Below are 21,683 nucleotides of genomic sequence, written 5' to 3'. Positions count from 1 at the left end.
AATTTAGGGATTGAGATTATTATGATTATCATTATTATATATATAAACCGGTTCAAAAAATTAGTTTCGGTTAACCGGTTTTCATTGTTACCTAAACCAAAAACTGAACCTAAAATCCCCTTTTTTGAATTATTTGAACCATAACCAACTATTTTTTTGATTAATCATTTTTTGATTTAATTACCAGTTCGGTTATAGGCTCGGTTCAGTTTTTACATTTTTTTAATACTCTTAATAATGCCCCAAACACAGCCTAGCATATTTTTAAAAGCTCAAACATTTGGGTTTTGGGCCCAAGAGGAATCCGATTCGGCCCATAATTTAACCCCTTCTTTCCAGCACATTCCAAAAAGAAATATTAAAAAACAAGAATCAAATCAAATTCTTGCTGTTTCTTTCAGAAACAAGAAACTCCCATGGAAAAACCAGCATCAGTATCAAGCTCCAAAGAGCTTCAGTGCGTCGGAACTTTAGAAATCGCAAAACCCAAACCAGTGGGTTTCCTCTGCGGTTCAATTCCAGTTCCCACTGACAAATCCTTCCATGACGGCTTCAATTCCGCTCTCGTCCCCTCCCCGCAAACGTAAGAATTTGAATTTTTTTTCACACTGTATTAAAATTAACGTATAAATAAGTTTAAATTATGATTTAAAGTTGGGTTTTTGTTTGTGGGTATTGTAGAGTTAGCGCTCCTCGCTACAGGATGCTGCCCACTGAAACGGATCTTAATAGGCTCCCCGTTGTGCCCAATTTTCCGGAGAAGGTTCTCCCCTTTGGCGCCGTACAGTCTAAAGCCACTGAAGGTTCGTTTCTGGTACATTTATTTGATTATTATGTGTGTTGTGTAGTTTCAGTTATGGCTTAGCGTTTAAGTTTGTAATTTGTGTAATGCTAAGTATACAAACTTCATAAGTAAATTGAAATTGATGTTGCATTACTCATTTATAAAGAATTCTCAAGTGTAGACGGCTGCGTTTCTTTAAAATTCGGACTCTCATTAGTTGGGCCAGATGTTGAAAGACAAATTTTGCAGTTTTGGATGCCAAAAATTTTAGATGAACGAATTCTGCATTTTCAAAAAAATCTCAAGTGTAGATGTCCGCATTTCTTTAAAATTCAGACTCTCATTAGTTGGCGCAGATGTTGAAAGACAAATTTTGCAGTTTTGGATGCTAGAAAGTTTAGGTGAAATTTTGTCATTTAATATTACTTGATGTCAACCAACAAGGTATGCTTTTTAAAAAATCTCAAGTGTAAATGTCTGCATTTCTTTAAAAATCCGGACTTTCATTAGTTGGTGCAGATGTTAAAAGACAAATTTTGTAGTTTTGGATACTAAAAAGTTTTGCTGAAATTTTGTTTTTTTAATATTGTTGATGTCAACTAACAAGGTTAGCTTTTTTATAAAATTGCGAACCTCCTCTAGAGATAAATTGACTCTTTTATTGCCACTGTTCTCTTTCATTTATTTGTGCTATGTGTCTGGTATGTTTTCATAGTTATTGAAAAGAGTTTAAGGATTTGATGGGTATTAGAAGGTATGATTGATGATGGATTTAGTTTTATTATATTTTTGTAGTAGAATCTGATGTACATTTCGGACCTACTTGATAAAGTACAGAAGAAGAATACTTGTAACTTGTAATTACTGGTGGGTTGTGATAGTAGGCTTTACAGTTGAGAAAAACTTGTTAATACTTTCCAAATTTATAGCACAGTGGATATGGGGTTGTTGGAACCTGCTGTGTATATTTTAACATCAATCGTTGTATGATAAGTTCACTGTAAGTTGTAGAATCAAACATTAATTCATCGAGAGAAAACCTTGACTCTTAGTTTATTAGTAGATGATCAGAGCAGGAAAATGAGTCATTGAGTTGTTCTTTTGATTGATAGGAGTAGGATATGAGGAGGACAGAAACAGGAAAGTTGTTACCTTTCACCACCATTATGTGCTTTACATGTTGAAATTTTAAATAGTTGTTTATAAGTTTAGATATTAGTGTGGGATAAGAATAAAAACTTAAGTTAATTTTCTCATCTTGGCAGACCTTATCATTTTTGTCCCGGCTCTACCCATTTATTACAGTTTTTTTTCTTTTTTTTTTTTTTTGGGTGAGGACTTGGACAACATTTAGGTTATTAATGGGCTTTATATTGTTGTTGAAGCTTTATTAAGTACTTTGGTCTTGAAAGTTAGTGCTTTCCTGATCCTTTGTTTTCTATTTCATTACAACTTTAGTATCTTGAAACAGAACTTTATGCCGTATTTATGCTGTTACTTCGTATTATAGCAGCTAATGTACGACTTATAACGCTTTCAATATCAGCCACGAACAAGGCACTGCTGCTTCTTTAAGGAATTTTTAATTCTACAATTATTTGATAGGCAAAAGTTATTTACTACTATAACAGTAACATGGGACCAGTATGACATTTAACATAATTTTGGTGTTCTACGTGGCAGACATTAGTAGAGAAGGTGCTATTGCATCAAATCTTAGCAGGAGATGTGAAGCCCTTGCTGTATCTGGTTTGGTAGAATATGGAGATAAGATTGATGTGATTGCTCCAGCAGACATTTTGAAACAAATCTTTAAAATACCATATTCCAAGGCTCGATTATCAATTGCTGTTCACCGTGTTGGCAAGACTCTTGTTCTGAATACTGGGTATGTAACTTGTTGTGGCTTCTTTTGTTGGTCATTCTGTTCAGTGTTTTAACATCTTAAATTTATGCAAAGTGCAGGTCTGATGTTGAAGAAGGAGAGAAGCTGCTCAGAAGACATAGCAGTCAATCAAAATGTGCAGATCAATCTTTATTTTTGAACTTTGCAATGCATTCAGTTAGAATGGAGGCTTGTGATTGTCCACCAACTCATCATTCTCCACGTGAGAGGCAATCAAACTCATCAGTTCTTCCTGGGGATGATGCATCCCATTTTGTGAGACAAAGTGATGATGTTGCTCGAAAGAATGAATTTGAACATTGTACGGAGTATCCACAGGTCAAACAGGATAGCTACATTTGGGAAAGTACGAAGAATAAGAGAAATAAGGGCCATGATCCTGTTAAAAAGGCCTCGCATGTTGGTGAAAAGCCTAGATGCTCAATTCAAGAGTCTGAAAAACATAGGAGAGTTGGTAATGATGAATTTTTAAGGGTTTTGTTTTGGCAATTTCACAATTTCCGCATGCTACTGGGTAGTGATTTGCTTCTGTTCAGTAATGAAAAATATGCTGCTGTGAGCTTGCATTTATGGGATGTCACACGACAGGTTGTAGCTAACTACTGAAATTTCTTTTAATTATTATTTTTTATTTAGCTTCATATTTTCTACATGACTCAATTGTTTCCAACCACGCCATCCCTCTTGGCAGGTTACTCCTTTGACATGGCTTGAAGCCTGGCTTGACAATGTCATGGCAAGTGTGCCTGAGTTGGCAATCTGTTATCATGAAAATGGTGTTGTTCAGGGTTATGAGCTTCTGAAAACAGATGATATATTTTTGTTAAAAGGCATCTCTGAAGATGGTACTCCTGCTTTTCATCCCCATGTTGTCCAGCAAAACGGACTTACAGTTTTGAGGTTCCTTCAAGAAAACTGCAAGCAAGATCCTGGTGCTTATTGGGTACTGTTCTCTTTTGTTCTTACATGAATGGCCATGTTGTTGCTTTAATGTTACTGAACTTTGTTTTGGTTATCTGACATCATATTTGACAGCTATACAAAAGTGCTGGCGAAGATGTAATTCAACTTTTTGATCTTTCTGTTATTCCCAAGAACCATACCTCGGGTGCTTGTGATGACAGCTCAAGCTCCATTCCCCTAATTCACAGAGGAAGAAGGGACTCATTATTTTCTTTGGGAACTCTCCTGTACCGTATTGCTCACAGACTTTCGCTTTCAGTGGTGTGGAACAATTATAACTATTTTGTTTGGTTTCACCTTGAAGCTTCTGACTTGCCTGCTGCTAATTATTGATGGTTTTGTTTCAGGCAGCTGATAATAGGGCTAAGTGTGCAAGCTTCTTTCTAAAATGTTTGGAATTTCTGGATGAGCCAGATCATCTGGTAGTTGTCTTCTAATTTTATATTTGACTAAGTGTTATACTTATTTTTTATCTATTGTCATATTTGACTGTGGAACATGATAGTGTGATACTGATGATCACTATTATGCTAAATAGGTTGTGCGGGCATCTGCTCATGAACAGTTTGCTAGGCTCATTTTGAATTATGAAGAAGACCTGGAATTAACATCTGAATCTCTGCCTGTCGAATGTGAAATTACAGTTAATGATGCTAATGAAGAATCCACAGACCCAATTAGTAGTTTTTCTGAACCTGTTGTTCTTGAAATGGACTCGATAGTTGTGGATGGAGAATTGAGTGAAGATGGAATGGCTTTGCAAGGTTTGGTGTCAGAAGCTTCTGTAAAGAGGACTTTGGAAGCAAATGTGTCTGCTACCAGGAAATTGATAGAATCTGGTGACTTGGAGTTGAGAGATCAAGAAAGAGACTTGTCAAGTTCTAGCAGTGATGAAGCTTCTGTAGTGTGTGCAATGCCTCCAGCGTCAACAAATGTGTTCCAAACTGTAGCTGATCCGATCTCCTCCAAGTTAGCTGCAGTACATCATGTTTCACAAGCCATTAAGTCTCTCAGATGGATGCGTAAACTACAGAGCTCTGAACCAGAGATTTTTCTCCAGGGCATGGGAATTGATGATGTGTCTCCACCTCTGGATTTCTCTGTTTGTGCATGTGGTGATGCTGACTGTATTGAAGTCTGTGACATTCGGGAATGGCTCCCAACATCGAAATTGGACCATAAGTTGTGGAAACTTGTTCTTCTGCTTGGAGAATCATATTTGGCGCTTGGACAAGCTCATAGGGAGGATGGGCAATTGCATCAAGCTTTGAAGATTGTAGAATTAGCATGTTCTGTTTATGGTTCCATGCCTCAGCATCTTGAGGACACAAAATTTATTTCCTCAATGACTAAAAGCTTGTTACCGCAAATAGCATTCAATGATAGAAGTAAAAGGACTAGATCTTTTGTTGGTGATTTGAAAGAAATGAAATCAAGTGCCAATGATGATCGTCTTACTTTTGAGCAATTATCATGCACATATCTCTTCTGGGCTAAGGCTTGGACACTAGTTGGAGATGTTTATGTTGAATTCCATAGGATAAAGGGTACAGAGATATCAATACAAGCAGAGAGCAAAACTTCTACCAGGGAGTTAAGAATGTCTTCGGAGGTAGTCAAAGAAGTCCAAAGGCTGAAGAGAAAGCTGGGTCAGTATAACCAGAACTGCAGTTCATGTTCCTTGGTAAATTGCAGCTGCCAGAGTGATAGGGCCAGCAGTGGAAGCAGCGCGAGTAGTAGCAGTGGAGATAAACGGTCAGTTGCATATGGCAGAAAACACAGTAAGAGATCATATGTTAAGAATGCTACATACTCACTTTTGGAAGAGCCTAAAGATGCTTGTGGTAATCAAAAGGATGAGATTGGAAAGAGTTCTGATAACAGAAATTTTCAACTCAACAAAGGTGGTGATGCACTAGTGGGAGCAGAAGAGTCATTGGAAACATGTAATGTGGAGTTCACAGTGCCTGCACGAGCTGAAATTGCTTTGAGAGAAGCTCCAAAAGCGAAGAATGGTGGGATATTTAAATACCTTGAGGGTCCTATCGCCGGAGATGTAGAACACAATCTCTCAGCTGCACTAAGTTGTTATGAAGAAGCTAGGAAGGCATTGGGTGGACTTCCTACTGTTTCAGAAGAACTGCAATCTGTTCTGAAAAAGAAAGGGTGGGTTTGGAACGAACTAGGTCGAATCAGGCTTGAAAGGAAAGAATTGGACAAAGCTGAACATGCTTTTGCTGAGTCTATAAATGTGTTTAGAGACGTTTCTGACCACACCAACATTATTTTGATTAACTGTAACTTGGCTCATGGCAGACGAGCATTGGCTGAAGAGATGGTATCAAAGGTTGAAGGTTACAAAATACATACAATCTTCCGTAATGCATACAAACAATCACTGGAGACTGCAAAATTGGAATACAGTGAATCACTCAGATATTATGGGGCAGCAAAGTCGCATCTGAATACTATTGTGGAAGATGCTAGTTCAGTGTCAGACAGCTTGAGGAATGAAGTGTATACACAGTTTGCTCATACCTATTTGAGGCTTGGCATGCTTTTGGCGAGAGAAGATACAACTGCTGAAGTTTATGAAAATAGAGCCTTGAAACAGCCAGATGTTCCTTCTGATAGAAGATCTAGGAAAGAATTGAGGAAGCATGAGATATCAGCCAATGATGCAATTAGAGTGGCACTATCTGTGTATGAATCAATGGGAGATTTACGCAAACAAGAGGCTGCATATGCCTATTTTCAACTTGCTTGCTACCAAAGGGATTGCTGTTTGAAGTTTTTGGAATCAGATCATGAGAAAAACAACTTGCCTAAAGGGGAAAATAGCATTGGCCAGAGGGTAAAGCAATATGCTTCCCTGGCTGAGAGAAACTGGCAGAAAGCTATGGACTTTTATGGTCCCACGACACATTCCACCATGTACCTCACTATTCTAATAGAGAGATCAGCTCTTTCATTCAGTCTTTCCTGCTCTTTTCATTCAAATGCAGTATGTTCTAAACTTCTTTGTTTCATAGTACTATAGTAGTCTTTATTCATATCTTATCCACATCTGTTTTGTTGCATCCAAATTTTGAATTCTTTAAACTAATATTAGTTCTGTAAAATGTTGCTACAATGCTTGTGCATTTTAACATGGAAATCTTCTAGGAGCCTCTAAAACTGAGTATTTTCCTTGCTGTTGGAATGTTTTAGTATTAGGCTCATTGAGTTCCAACTTACATATCCATCATAAAAAATAAGTCTAGATCTAACCATTTTATTGTTCGTAAATTTGGGGATATAAACTCGACTTTCTGCTTGTACAAAATCTTTTTTTTGTGGCGAAAGCACTTACACATAACCAAGATTTACTATGCTGCATTATTTGCCTTCTTCGATGGTTGATTCTGATAATTATATATATATTTTTTTCCTTCAGATGCTGGAATCATCACTATCTCGCCTACTTGAAGGACGACATCTATCTGAAAGCTTTTCTAAATCTTTGTCAACTGACTATCCTGAGATATACACCAAATTCTGGAATCAGATGCAAATGCTTTTGAGAAAAATGTTAGCGATGTCACTTCCTGCTAGTTCAAACAAATCTTCTCCCACTACCCAGCCAAATCCATCCACTCAGTCTGGGGACGCTGGAAAGCTCAGGGAGCTTTACAAAATGTCGTTGAAGTCCACTGATGTGCATGGATTACATGCTATGTATTCCTTGTGGACATCATGATCAGAAAATCACCTTTAGATTATTAAACTATTCTTTCATCTGAATATAGAAACTTTACATGGTTGCTATAGTTAAATATACCTGTATATACTTTGAGGGTACTGATCTTGGAAGTTTTTGCAAGTAAAATTTTTCACTCTTCATTTATGTTTGTTGTGGTAGACTTCAGGAGAACTTACACCCAGTGAGCCCTCCTCTTTTCGAGGCACTGAGGCCATACGGTACGCCCGTATTCGTTCAATATTAATTCTGTTCTTGACTGGTTGAAAGCTTCATTTGATCTCGCTTATAAGTTAATACAGTTATATATAGTTGATTGCCTTCAAAATTACTTTCTCCTCTCGTGTAAGCTTCCATATTGGTCCTAGGGTGATTCACTTTACCAGTGTTTCTCCTTGAAGTGGAAATGTTGACAGATTTTAAATAAAATTGTGGATTGCTTGTTATATGGTGAAAAGAATAAGCATATAAAATGCAGAAAGTTGATGACTGACTAGAACTTTGCCCAGAACAGTGACAGTAATAAGAAGGTGACAGTTTTGCTTTGGTTTGTTTCAAGTAACTGGGCTTGTTTGATATGATAATTCATAATTTTATGATTTGAAAGTAATTTTCAAAAATCAAAATATAATTAAAAATCCGAGTTGTTTCTAAATATTTTCTGAGTAAATTCAAAAGCTGTTTTCGAAGTTTTGAAATTGAGAAACTGAATTTTTTTCATTTCATGATAAACATGATTTTACCATTATATTATTTTTGCTTTGGTTTGGTTATGGAGTTTTCTAAAATTCCCCTTCATTATCTGAAATTGAAAATATCCTTATGAGGTTTTGCGAATATACAAAAATCCCCTGCCTAACAGAATAAGGTTAGAAATGGGCAAATCAGAGATTTAAATATAACAAGAATGATAATGGGAAAAAAAAAATGTATTTTTCTAAAGATAAATAATAATAAAAATGAGTTGAATAAATTGAAATAAAATTTACGATTATTATGTGTTATCCTTATAAAAATCAATGATCACTTCAGGGTATGAAAAATAATTAATCAATTTACTTTAAATTGTTTTTTCTTGTTTATTAAATATTTCAATGTAGTAAATTTTGCCCAAACACTAAATATTAAAAGCTTTCTTAATTATTTATTTATTTATGTAAGTACATTTATAACCATTGTTTAAATATTATTCCTTATCATGCATATTATGTATTGTGGACAAAAACAATAAAGATAATGGTTTTTATTGAAGAAGAAAATAGAAATAGAAAGAAAATTTATTGTAACGTTATAGTTTTGATTTTTTAGAGTGAGGGCCAAAAGGAATTAAGATTTTTGTGTCTAAAGAATTTAAAAAAAAAAAAAAAAAACATTCACCACCTCTAAGTTTGGAAATAACAAGGGAGAGTGACTATTGCCTTTTTATCATAGTTCAATTCTAAAAATTGATCAATTACCACACTTAATTCTAATTCTTTTACAATATACAATCAACAAATGTTTTAAAGTTAAAAGACAATAATACCCCCATTATGTTCATTTATGTTCTTAAGCATCAATTTAACAATTGAATAACATTTAATCATTCTTAAATCATGTCAATACAATCAACCATGAGAGTGTATATTAAGATAAGTAAAACGCACTTGTTTTTAACTTTACAAGTTATATTACAATAAAGAATATAAAACTTTTTTTTTTTTTGTTTTTTTGAAAATGTGTTATTCACTATCATTTAAGTTTTTAAAAAGACAATATTACCCCTAGCCCGAAGTCGGTCGAGGGCTAAAAAAAATATTATCCCATTTGTATCCTTCCTTTTAAAATCTATCCAAAAGACAAAAATAGCCTCGGAGGAGCAGGCCAAGCCAACCGCTAGGATCAAATTCCGGAGACTCCAAACAAACATTTTCCTTGACTTGGTGGTTAAGTAAATAAATATTTAACTCAACGAGTCGATTGCTTAAAAAGAGACCTCTATAAAAGAGATAAGAAAAAGCTCTTATGGAGGGAAACTTCATCAAAAATCGCTTTTCGCCTTCGATTCTCATCTCTCTCGTCTCGTTGATTTTGATATTTCAAATGGCTAAATCCTCTGCCTCAGCCTCCGCCGAACCCGAGGTTCAGATCGTCTACATGGAGCGCCCCAAGGACGTCGATCCTGAGGCCTATGATATTCAAGTCCTCTCCTCTGTTCTCGGCAGGTAACTGAATTTTCTTTTCTTTTCTTTTCTTTTTTTAATTTCTGAATGCGGAATATACGAGATTTTGTTTTTGGTTTTGTTGAATTTTGAGAATTTTGAAATGTTTTTGTGCAGTGAGGAAGCGGCAAAGCAGGCGTTGTTGTACAGTTACAAGACGGCTGCCAGTGGATTTTCGGCTAGTCTGACGCCGAAGCAGGTTGAGGATATCAAAAGTAAGTAATTAATTTTGAAATTCGTAAAATTTTTGTAAGCATCTTTAAATTTTATAAAAATTTGTTGGAAAACTCTGGATAGAGGTTTATGAAATTATCAATTGATTATAGTTATTTCTGAAATTGAAACCTTTTATTGGCAGGTTAGATTATTTAATTCTAATTTTTGAATGGGATTGATTTTTCTTGATAACAATGTTTTGTTGAGCCTACTTACCAAAACCAAAACCAAAAAAAAAAAAAAAAAAAAAGTCTTTTGTTGAGCCTTATACGAAAACTGATAAATATGTACCTACTGCTCCTAATTATTGGGGAGATAATTTATTTTATTCTTTTGAAGCCATATTATTGTGAGAAATGAATGTACTGTTGGACAGGGTACAATAGATAATCATTTTTTAAGAGTAAAAATCTTTAGGTGTTACTTCTCTTGATGTGTTGGTGATGCCCTGACATGAGTTATTCTCGAATTTTGTTTCTAAATATTTCAAAAATCTACGTCATAATGATAATTTGCACCAGCTCTAATATATTGATTAGATAGGATATTTTGTGATTAGGTTGTTTCTATTAGTACACGCTTTTATCATGTTTGTTTTTGATAATTATTAGAGCTGATGTTAAACAATATTGAACGCTTTTCTTGGTCTAAATCTGATGCTTAAGTTTTAGTCTTCAGATGATATCATATTTAGTGTGGGGGTGCACAAGTGTGAGAATCAATAGTTTATTTCACTATTATGCTTAACTTTTAGACGAGTGTAGACTCCAAAGTGGAGTTTGAAGTTAGGGAAACAGGGACCTAGAAATAAACTGCTCAAAGTTTTTAGTTTTAGGGTGTGTAAGAATATGAAACTTTTGAATGCATATGAATACATTATATACATTTAAAAGCAATGTGGAGCACAGAGACAATGACACAGTAATTATGTCGAAGTAAGGTAAACATTAATGCTTGTGCGCATATCTGCCAGTGTATGCTGGAGTTCTATTTCTTGAAGCCTAACACTTATCTGTGATAAGAAACCTCTGATCTGATGACTGATTCTTTTAAGTTTTGCCTGATAGTTATTGATGTATGCTATTTATATTAAGTTAGTCTTAATATATATAATGAATGTAAAAAGCAAGCTTTCCGTATGATACCAGCAAAGTAATGCCAATCAAGCACTGGTGGAGGAATCATTCTAGGACTCTTACTTTTCTTTTTTTCATTTCTGTGTCTCGAAATTAATCCTTCCAAATTATCAAAATATTATCTCACAATTGAAATTTGTGAAATGTGAGTATGCGTATTATAATACAGAAAATATATTCATTTTGAAAGAAGTTTTCAATGAGATGTGTATAACTTTTTTCGTAAGTTTGTTTTTGGTACCAACTGTCCTTGTTATATATCCTGGCTCTTTGGCTTTTATTCTTGAATTATATCTCCCTTTATATTTTGATTCTTATTTTAGGTGTTATACAAAAGCATTTTCACGTAGATAACTTTTATATGCTCTTTTTATGGCAGAAAAAGAAGGTGTTCTTCATGTTGCTCCAAACAGGACATTGCAGCTGCATGGAGGAGCTGGAAACAAGCGGTTAACCAAGTGAAAATTTCATGTGTCTACTAAGACCATTATCTATCTGAGACGTATCTCACCTTGTATAAACTAGTTTGACTTGTGTGCTTTACTTAAATAATGTTTCAAAATAATGTTTCAAACTGAATAATACATATCCAGATTTCTATTATACAAATATATTTTGCTCTGTTGTTTTGTATGGTATTTTCTTTTGCAAAATCCAAGTTCAAAAGTCTTGGTATTGAGCAAAATCTGTCGACATAATATGCATATTCATATTTACATTCAGTTTGTTAAGCTGCTCTCTTGTAATTAATGATTGATATTTTCTGAGGTGAGTTTGAACATTTATTATCAATTCTAGCGCTGAAATTGTATAATTTTCGCTCGCAGCTTTGTGTAGCTTACCATGATGATAAATATATATGTGATATATGATATTGCCGAAGGCATAAAAGATGATTTGGTGTGTTTATTTTTCTCATATCAATTAGTGCAAGAAATATCAGTGACATTGTGGCAAAATATTTTATTCTTATTAAATTCTTGAATAACACTCTTATGAGTGCATGGAAAAGCAGCAAGTGTACTGTCTGGTAAACTTTTATGATTTTATACTGCACAAATAATTCAACTGGAATCAATTGTTAAAAAGTTTTTGTGGGTATTTAGTACTGGATTCACAGTCTGCTTGTTGTTGACAGTGTGGTGAGTTGGCAAAGATGGCTAATATTGGGGTGCAATGAAATCAGCAAATATTCCGATTTGCGTGTGTTAGTTGGCATGCAATATTTGCGGCAATTTTCTGTGGATGGGCAAAAGCAAGAAAGCATATAAATGATTTAATAACGTGAAAAAGGAAGCTCATATGTAGAAATTTGATCTAATTCATACTTATCCAATTTTTAAACATGTAGGCCATATTTGGAATTTGGTACTACTATGTACTAAATAATTTAATACATATGTTTGGTTAGAAATTTGTATTAAATGGATTAGTACTACATCCATATACATTGTACTACACAATATTCCTACTCATCTTTCTGTCATTTTACAAACGAAATTTTAAGGAATTGTCATAAATTCATATTGAAGAAACTCGAACCTGAGCACGGATGAGGTCGAAGTTGAGACATCACAGCCTAGTAATGTTACTACTTAGTTATGAGAATCGTCATCTTTAATTGTATTGAAAAAAAAAAAAAAAAAAATAGTATGATTTAGAAAAATAGATTTCCAACCATGCCTCTTATATTGGTCACATTTATCATAATTCAAAGCGTTGTCTTATTTAACCCTTGAAGCGAAAGAAAATATTAAGGTCTCATTTATCATTATTTAAGATTTGATTAGATTATATTAGATTTGGTTTCATTAGCCACCAAATTATCTTTGGATTAGATTTTAACCCTTCACTGAATTGTTAACATTGGATCCGATTGGTTACTATCGCAATTTATTGGAATAATAAAAAGAAGACAAAAATGTGATGAAATATTTTGCCTAACATATAACCTCTAAAAAAATATTATTTTTGATATTTAATAAAAAATATTTATAATTTTTGTGTCTCTTTTAATATGCTAAGATGTACATTAAAACATATCCTCAAATAGTATTTTTGCACAAAATGGTTATTTATACTTCGTCCTAAGGTTGAAAGTGTAAGAAACTGTCCGCATGATAAATGAAAAGAATGTTATCCCTTACACGAATACATTATCACGTTTATTTAATTTGAAGATCTGAAATCATTTGTTAAATATGTATTCATGTGAATGTGATCCATCGTGCAAGCATGAGAAGGATTGAAACACCCAAAAAGATTTCGTACGCCTTTTCAAATATTTAAGAACCGTAGCTTGATATGAGAAATGTAATTGGACAATAAGTGGGGACCAAATAATACAGGTTTTTATACATTCAATTCAAAGGCTTGTCAAAATCGCTTACATTTATGGATATCGTCCTCTTCTACTAACAAGCTTTAATATTAAATTCTGCTATGTAACATTCATAGATTTCATCATCTGTTAACAAACTTTAATATCTAAGGTGATTGTATTGTATCAATCCTTTTTAATTAACCGAACAAAATTCATTATTCACCTTCATTGAGCTATCTTTACTAATAAATTCATTTTGTATTACGTAAATTATTTAGTACAGTAATACTATATTTACCGATTCAAATACCGATTTTTACGTACCGACCCAACTACCCAACAACCCAAATCTCAAAATTTAACTCAATTCACATGAGTCAGTATATCAAATCTGTAGCTGGGTCGGTAAGCCTAGATTACTGTTATTTAGTATATGTGCTTTATGTTACTTTATCATATAAGTGTAGACTAATCAACCCTTAACTAAAAATCAAATATACAAAATTAATCCAAAATTAGTATTAGTCATCCAGACTTTTAAAATCATAATTGACAACAGTGGGTAAAAATATCTAGCAAATCCCAAAATTGATTTGTAATTTTGTATGGAATGAAGAAGAACAAAAAAACCTAAAAATAAGAGAGAAGAAAAGGACAGTTAATAACGTGGGGTGGAGCCTACTCTATCCTATTCTGAGAAAGAAGAAGAGGACGATCAAAATGGTGATGTGGCAGAGAATCTGAGGGGATACCCACTTGTGCCCCACTATTTTCACCCAATCAACACGTTTTTATTTTCATTATTTTCAACCCTCCATTTCCATTTTCCCCCAAATCAAAATCAAAATCAACAACACAACAGATCCCATTTTCTTTCTTTCTTTCTTTCCTTCAATCTGCATTTTCATTTTCAAAATTTCCCAGATGAAACCCTCACAGTCCTCCTCCACCAAGCCGTCCAACACGGTCCTCCCCTACCAGACGCCGCGTTTGCGGGACCATTACCTCCTCGGGAAGAAGCTTGGGCAGGGTCAATTCGGGACGACCTATTTGTGTATAGACAAAGAAACGAACGACCATTACGCCTGCAAATCGATTCCTAAACGGAAGCTTCTTTGCCGCGAGGATTACGACGATGTGTGGCGGGAAATTCAGATCATGCACCACTTGTCGGAACACCCAAACGTGGTGCGGATCAAGGGGACGTATGAGGACTCCGTGTTTGTGCACTTGGTGATGGAGCTGTGCGCTGGCGGGGAGCTGTTTGATAGAATTGTGGCGAAGGGGCAATACAGTGAGAGGGAGGCGACGAAGTTGATTAAGACCATTGTGGCTGTTGTGGAGGCGTGTCATTCGCTTGGGGTTATGCATAGAGATCTTAAGCCTGAGAATTTCTTGTTTGATACTCCCGGGGATGATGCCAAGCTTAAAGCTACGGACTTTGGATTGTCTGTGTTTTATAAGCCAGGTTGGTTGGTGGGTTTGTTTGATTGGGTTGTTTTGATTTGAGATTTTGTTTGGTTTTTGTTGATTATTGGTCATTTCAGGTGAGAGGTTGCTTTCATTTTGTATATTTACGTTTTCTTTGATAGATTTTTTAATTGATCACTGGGTTCTTTTGGATTTTGTGAGAACTGTGGTGGATTGCTTTGAGTTTTCTGTTTTTGGTTACTCGAGATATATTTGTTACCTTTGATTTGTTTTGGTGTTTCATTGTCTCTTTGTTTGTTTTGATCATTTTTGTTGACTGTTTCTTCAACAAAAAGTGTTTGTGATTAAAGATCTATCTCATGTATATTAGTTAAGAACAAATTAGATGTAATTGAATAATGCTGATTGTAATCTTTGAAATCATAGTTAAATATAATTCCTTCCTTTTCTTATGAAAATAGGGAATGTGAGAAATTTTAAGAAAACATGTTTAACAGTTTTTGGGTAAAATTATAAAATCTAATGTGAAATTTGAACATGAAAAGAAGTCGTTTCTTTTATTGTAGAAAACAAATTTTGGATGTTATATCTAACACATTTGTTATATTAAAAATATTAAGATCCAACCTATTTATTGGATTCTAATTTGGTTTTTGGAAATTCTTTCTGAATTGCACACCAAACGGGCTAGTTATTCATTTATCTACACGAGATTTGTTCCAAATTTCTTGTTATAAATTTTTTTCATGTTTCTTGGTTTGTATAGTTGGAATAGTTTTTTGGGCAAAAGTGAGATATCAGAAAGGCTAACTCATGAACTATTGTTTTGTTTCCAGAAGACTTTAAAATTTCTCTTCAATCCTTGATGGATAATCCTTCATGTTTATATAAATGCTTTTCTTCTTCATGCTTATTAAAGAAAAAAGAAAGAAAGACAAACAACTAATTGTTTCTGTGTTCTCTTTAATTGAAGAGAGTGAATCAGGTTTTCTAGACTCAAAGTGAAGCTCTAGTACCCTGGAGGTTGGGTTATGCTTATGCCTCAAAACTGTTAGCTTTATGGCATGCCTCAAGGGAGGAAAAGCAGTTCCACCTCTGCATTTGATGTACAAAGAACAATTAACTAATTTCCCTTATTAAAATTTAAAATTGTTCCAAGCCTCCAACATTTATATTTCTGGTTACAACATGCATCTTTTTGTCACCTAGTATTGCATTGGTTTTTATTTGCTGATATCATTTTATAACCAGTGGTGATTTGGCAACACCATGATGATGCCAAAACAAAAGATTATCAATCGCTCGACTGACTAGAAAAATTTAAATTTGTTTTCAATTTGTTATTTTAGGAATTCTATAAGCTTTTTCAGAAGATGGCTTGCCTCACACCTTTATGTTTGCTAATCTTCTTGGTATGGTGGTATTCATAAAATGTGATTTCTTGGCTACTTTTTTTTTTCCCCCTCCAGGACAAGCTTTGTCTGATGTGGTTGGAAGTCCCTATTATGTGGCACCTGAAGTTTTGCTTAAGCATTATGGTCCTGAAATAGATGTATGGAGTGCTGGTGTTATCCTTTACATCTTATTAAGTGGAGTTCCTCCTTTTTGGGCGGGTAACTAGCGAGATGAGCAAATTCTCTTATTCTCAGAAGTTACATTTTTGCAGCTCTTATCTTTCACCTTTTTGTTTATTCTTGTGTTCTCTTAACGATATGTCTATGTTCTTTCTCCAATATTTGCAGAAACTGAATCAGGAATCTTCAAACAGATCTTGCAAGGCAAACTAGATTTTCATTCTGATCCATGGCCTAACATATCAGACAGTGCCAAAGATTTGATTAAAAAGATGCTTGAGAGGGATCCAAGGAAAAGAATTACTGCTCATGAAGTGCTATGTTAGTCATCTGATTTTTATTATACCAGGAAAACTATTATGTGCTTGTGGGGCTGTGGTATACCTTGTGATAGCTATGGCTAGCTCTTTTGTCTGCACAAATCTTAAAAAGGGGTTTGTTTTATGTTTCAGGTCACCCCTGGATTGTGGATGACAAAGTTGCTCCTGATAAACCATTGGATTCTGCAGTTTTGTCACGCTTGAAGCACTTCTCAGCAATGAATAAACTGAAAAAGATGGCTCTGCGTGTATGTTATATTAACAATTTTTTCATTTTTTTTTTCTCTTAATCGCTCATGGATTTCGATGATCATCTAGAGGTTTGCAACAGTAATCTGATAGTCAGACTATTGTTTGAGTTGTCAACTGAATGGGATTTAAAACGTTTTATTATGTTGTTTTAGGATTTATTGACATACTGTTAGAAGGTGAGAGAACTTTCTTTGAAATTAGTCCTGGTAAGGAATGGGTGGACTTCATGATATAGGTAAATGATGACATGAATTATACCTGACACAAGTAGTCTTTCACATGTTTTTGGAGTAAAAATAATTGTGGCATTGGGGTTATTTAATTTTGACTCTAAAGGTGATTTTGAATAAAAGTATTTATAATAGATTAATGATGATGCTGCACATAAACATGTTGATATTCGCAAAACTTAAATGTAGGTTCAGTGACTGAATGATTAAAGTTAAGGACAAAGATTACCTAATAAAGGATGCAAAAATGCATCTCGCACAGCCAGAGATTAATTTCCGAATTAAGAATGGCACTGTCACCATATTTATTGAGAAATTTGGTATGTTGATTATTAGCATCATTTTTGTGGTCTCAAATTTTCATTGTCTCTTAACCCAATGATGTGTTGAATGGTTAAAATCTTTGATTTCTATTTAAAGGTCACGGGTTTAATCCTCGAGAGGCCTCTTGGGATGTTATATCCACAAATTTCTTGATTACCAAGGTTGTAGGTTCTGACTGTAATTTAGAACTTGGTGAACTTATTATACTGGTTGGTAGAATTCTAGGTACCAAAAATAAATCTTGTTCTCTTTATTTTTTTCATTTGGATTTTCCTTGTGATGTAGAATTTATTTTAAAGTTGTATGGTCTTTTAAGAATTTTTTAGCATATTATATGCCAAGAGTCTACTATTTATCAGTTAACATTATATTCCAAAGAGTCTTAACTCTTAGAATCTAAGTGGGCATGCATCGTCAAGATATTTGGTTGTTCTTAGATACATGTGGTATTGAAGGCAGTTGTTGTGCTCAGTTGAAAGTCTCTTTTTTGACAAGTTGTCAGTTCTTTCAATTGCTATTGGTTTGCACTACAAGTTTCTTAATAAAATTAGCTTAATTTTTTTTATAAATGGGTTTTTCTGTTGTTGTGATGGGCAATTTTATATTTTTTATCTGTGGTTATATGAATTGTTCATTCATTTCTGGTGCTGGAAAAATACTTTGCAGGTCATAGCAGAAAGACTTTCTGAGGAAGAAATTGGTGGTCTGAAAGAGTTGTTCAAAATGATTGACACAGACAACAGTGGGACAATAACACTTGAGGAACTTAAGGCTGGTTTGAAAAGAGTGGGATCTCAACTGATGGAATCTGAAATTAAGACTCTTATGGAAGCGGTAAATATATCTTCATAAACTGTCTCTAAAAGAAAATGGTAGTTTTACTTTTTCCTGATAGTCTGATTGTAATTCTCTCTTATGTTACTTATGACATCACCACATTGGATTCATTAAAACATCTTGTAAGTGTAACTTTGGCAGGCTGATATTGACAACAATGGAACACTAGAATATGGTGAATTTATTGCTGCTACCTTGCACTTAAATAAGATGGAGAGAGAAGAGAATTTAATTGCAGCTTTCTCCTTTTTTGACAAAGATGGGAGTGGTTACATAACTGTTGATGAGCTTCAACAGGCTTGCAAAGAGTTTGGTCTTGGTGATGTTCATCTGGATGAAATAGTCAAAGAAATTGATCAAGACAACGTAAGTATTTATATGTACATTAGCCTTCAATAAGTATAGTTTACTACTTGACATTTGCTTTGCCTCCAGTCTGTTGTTTTCTTCTCATTTTAGCTTGGACTATATTTTTACCCATTGATTAAGTTGAGCCGTATAAAATTGTTAGTAAGGGAATTTTGGTGGAATGTAAATTATAATTTAGGTTTAGTATTGTATACGGGAATGAATTGTCGCAGCAACCCATCTTGTACGTATTGTAACTTCTTACAGCCAGAAAGAAATAGGTTTTCTGTGTCAGCTGCTGATTATTAGGTGAATAACAGCTGCTTAAAAGCCAAATCATCCACTGATAAACTGCTGAGGTAAGAGGGCTAGCATGGAATGGTTTTACAATCATTGATAGGATTAGATCCTCTTATGGAAGGTTATCACATAGTTCAGGAATATTTAACTGGGAGATATCTTTTCTCTATTAAAGTTTTGTGACTGTACTTAAATCATTTTGGTTCCTGAGATTGTTTTACTTGTGCAATATGTTTTGGTAGCAGTTGTAAGTCTTCAAAAAATAGCTCTTTGTTCTTGGATGGATGGTTATATCCTTAAAGATACATGAAGAAAAGAAAATTCTAATCAACAGTCATTTTACTGTCCACCATTTTCTATTCTAATGGTTTTATATGTTTATAAACTATTGGGTTGATAAATCAGGGTTCGGTTTGTGTGTTCCCAATAGGATCTCTATTGGAAGTTGTGACATCATTACTTTTAGTTTCTGATTTTGAAGAAAATATTTAGTAATAAAATTAAAATTTGCAGTGAGATGGCTCTTTTACTTGTATGTATTTTTAAGAATTTGTTTGTGCTGATTTTGTTTGCACTTGTTTACTATGGGTAACTTCAATGCATCATTATGTTCTTGCTTGGAGTGTTTCTGCACAAATTTGGATTTTTACTAGTTTGGTCAAATTTTAGCAATATTTCTTTTACTGGTATCATAATTTACATGTTTGAAGGGATGATATCATCTTAATTGACACTATAAATTTTGGGTTCATCTTGTGCAAGTAATTCTTTTCTTGACTAATAGCAATTTCCAGTTCTTCAATTTGTTTCCATTACTCCATACACATCCATGGAATCCATAAATTATTTTTGTTTCTGTTTTAAGCTAACCCTGTTGCAGTTCTGTAGAAATTGAGTCATTTTTTGGCCTATTAATTAATTTTTCCCTTTCTAACTTCAAGGGGTTGGGTTGAGTGGTTAAGGCCTTTGGTTTTAAGCAAGAGATTAGGGATTCAACTCTTCTCTGGACCACCTACTTATGATATTAGGTCACTATTTCTTAACTACCAATGGTTATAAAGTCTGGTTGTGGTTTAAGAACTTGTGAACATGTAAGAAAGGATGAGAGATTTTGGGTTTCCTTTTTGTTCTTTTTGCTATACTCAATCTGAGCCGCATAGGTGGCCTTAAAGCTCAGTATGGAAAAAAAAAAAAAGGTTAAGGTCCAAGTAATACAATGCCTGCATAATTCCCAGTTAATGCGGATGGACTATGGAGGTATGTTAGGTGACAGATGCAACATGAGACTTGATAATCGGTGTCCTTATTCTCAATTTTTTTAATAACATTTTTTGTTAAGCATTGAAGTAGAGTGTGTCAAAGGGGTATTGCAGTTGATTTAGTTGTTTCTAGCATATAGCAAATATTAAGGGGCTTTTATGGGTAAGTTTGTTTAGATGAATACTTTATACTCATTGTTAGATAGAGAAGATAGTACAGTCGATCTTATTTCTTGGCCTACTTTCCCCAACTTGGCTTCTTTTTTTGAAGTAGGATTATTAATGTGAACACCATTTATATTGTATCCCACAAATTTTCTTACTATCAAGGTTGTAGCCTCGAGGGTTTGGTAATAGTCTCTATTTTGGAGCCTGATGATCTTGTGAGAAAGATTGGAGGATTTTTTGAGTAATCTCATTTTAGCCTTCAATTTTATTATTTATACTTCTAGCTTACAAAACAAAATTTTATACCAAACCTCAGTGTTTTAGTTTTAGCCAGCACAACATAGATGATCGTGAATCACATGGTGGCTGCTACCACTTTATGGGCCAGAACAAGTAGCAAATAGTAGTGTCAATTGTAATGTTAGGAAGATAAAGTTAGTTTTGGTTATCAATGGTTCTGCTTGTGATGTATTTGCTTTCTATCGACCCTTGAAACACTGATCTTGCGGTATTTAACATGCTTGATTCTTTGTTTAGCATAACAAACTTGGGTTTACATTGAGCTACTGAATTGGTAGTAATTAGTGTAAACTATATTGATTAGGGCTTCCTCCATCTTCCTCTCCAGGAATTACTTGCTGACCTTTTTTTCCAGTATACAACTCCTAACTTTATTGCTGACCGCATTCTTATTACAGGACGGGAGAATAGATTATGCTGAGTTTGCCGCAATGATGAGAAAGGGCGATAGCGAAGTCGGGAGAAGCAGAACTATGAGAAACAATTTGAACTTCAATCTAGCCGACGCCTTTGGAGTAAATGAACCAACGACAGTAAAGGAATCAACAACTGAAGCTACTGACTGAGAGCATATCTTTCATATAGTCAGGGAACGCGCTACTACCCGAAAAAAAAAAAAAAAAAAAAATAGTTGCAACTGGTAAATCTTTAAGCTCTTACTGATACATTAATCTTTTTTGCTTTGGTTGGAAGGTATGTCTACTCTTTTGTTTCATAGTTTTGATGATGAGGATAAATTTTGCATTGATAATTGCTGCTCAGACAAGAGTGACATCTCTCATCTTTTACTCAAAAGAGGTTTTTCCGTTTCTGATGAAGAACCAGTGTTAGAGTGATTGAAACAAAAGAAGTTGATCCATCTAATGTAATAAATGTTGTCATTGTCATTGTAGATATCAATTTCTATGGATTTTGTCACCATGAGGTCTTTTCTAATTTTCTGTCAATTGTTGTTTCTTTTTCTCGGTTATCAATTCAATTTGAATCCATTTATTAAGGGCCTTTAGGCCATTGTTTACGTTTATATTCTCTAATTTATCTTCAAAAATATGTGCTATTTGTTTGTTTAACG

General features: G+C 34.2%; 3 protein-coding genes across 4 annotated transcripts; all 3 read left to right on the top strand.

The window, feature by feature from the left end:
• The first annotated feature begins 410 nt into the window (after window positions 1–410).
• On the top strand, window positions 411–7,664 carry LOC116144825. The gene is made up of 9 exons (XM_031430253.1): window positions 411–583; window positions 682–803; window positions 2,468–2,672; window positions 2,750–3,278; window positions 3,382–3,633; window positions 3,726–3,914; window positions 4,001–4,075; window positions 4,192–6,657; window positions 7,090–7,664. The coding sequence occupies exons 1-9, from the start codon at window positions 417–419 to the stop codon at window positions 7,390–7,392; spliced, it is 4,308 nt and encodes a 1,435-aa protein (XP_031286113.1). The 5' UTR covers window positions 411–416; the 3' UTR covers window positions 7,393–7,664.
• Window positions 7,665–9,340: 1,676 nt separating this feature from the next.
• On the top strand, window positions 9,341–11,504 carry LOC116144824 (subtilisin-like protease SBT3.15). Of its 2 annotated transcripts, none has more exons than XM_031430251.1 (3): window positions 9,341–9,596; window positions 9,711–9,812; window positions 11,325–11,447. In XM_031430251.1, the coding sequence occupies exons 1-3, from the start codon at window positions 9,397–9,399 to the stop codon at window positions 11,425–11,427; spliced, it is 405 nt and encodes a 134-aa protein (XP_031286111.1). In that variant the 5' UTR covers window positions 9,341–9,396; the 3' UTR covers window positions 11,428–11,447. The 2 variants fall into 2 exon arrangements, with proteins under 2 accessions (XP_031286111.1, XP_031286112.1); XM_031430252.1 differs by having other exon boundaries at window positions 9,343–9,596; window positions 9,711–9,808; window positions 11,325–11,504.
• Window positions 11,505–14,120: 2,616 nt separating this feature from the next.
• Window positions 14,121–21,239, top strand: LOC116144830 (calcium-dependent protein kinase 11). Its single transcript, XM_031430257.1, has 7 exons — window positions 14,121–14,736; window positions 16,169–16,312; window positions 16,442–16,594; window positions 16,726–16,841; window positions 18,066–18,233; window positions 18,378–18,602; window positions 21,010–21,239. The coding sequence occupies exons 1-7, from the start codon at window positions 14,193–14,195 to the stop codon at window positions 21,175–21,177; spliced, it is 1,518 nt and encodes a 505-aa protein (XP_031286117.1). The 5' UTR covers window positions 14,121–14,192; the 3' UTR covers window positions 21,178–21,239.
• The last annotated feature ends 444 nt before the right edge of the window (window positions 21,240–21,683 follow it).

The sequence above is a fragment of the Pistacia vera genome, unplaced genomic scaffold (assembly GCF_008641045.1).
Source record: "Pistacia vera cultivar Batoury unplaced genomic scaffold, PisVer_v2 Contig458, whole genome shotgun sequence".
In the NCBI taxonomy this organism is placed as follows: domain Eukaryota; kingdom Viridiplantae; phylum Streptophyta; class Magnoliopsida; order Sapindales; family Anacardiaceae; genus Pistacia; species Pistacia vera.
Note: the sequence above shows the minus strand (reverse complement) of the source record. Positions and strands in the feature narration are given on the sequence as shown.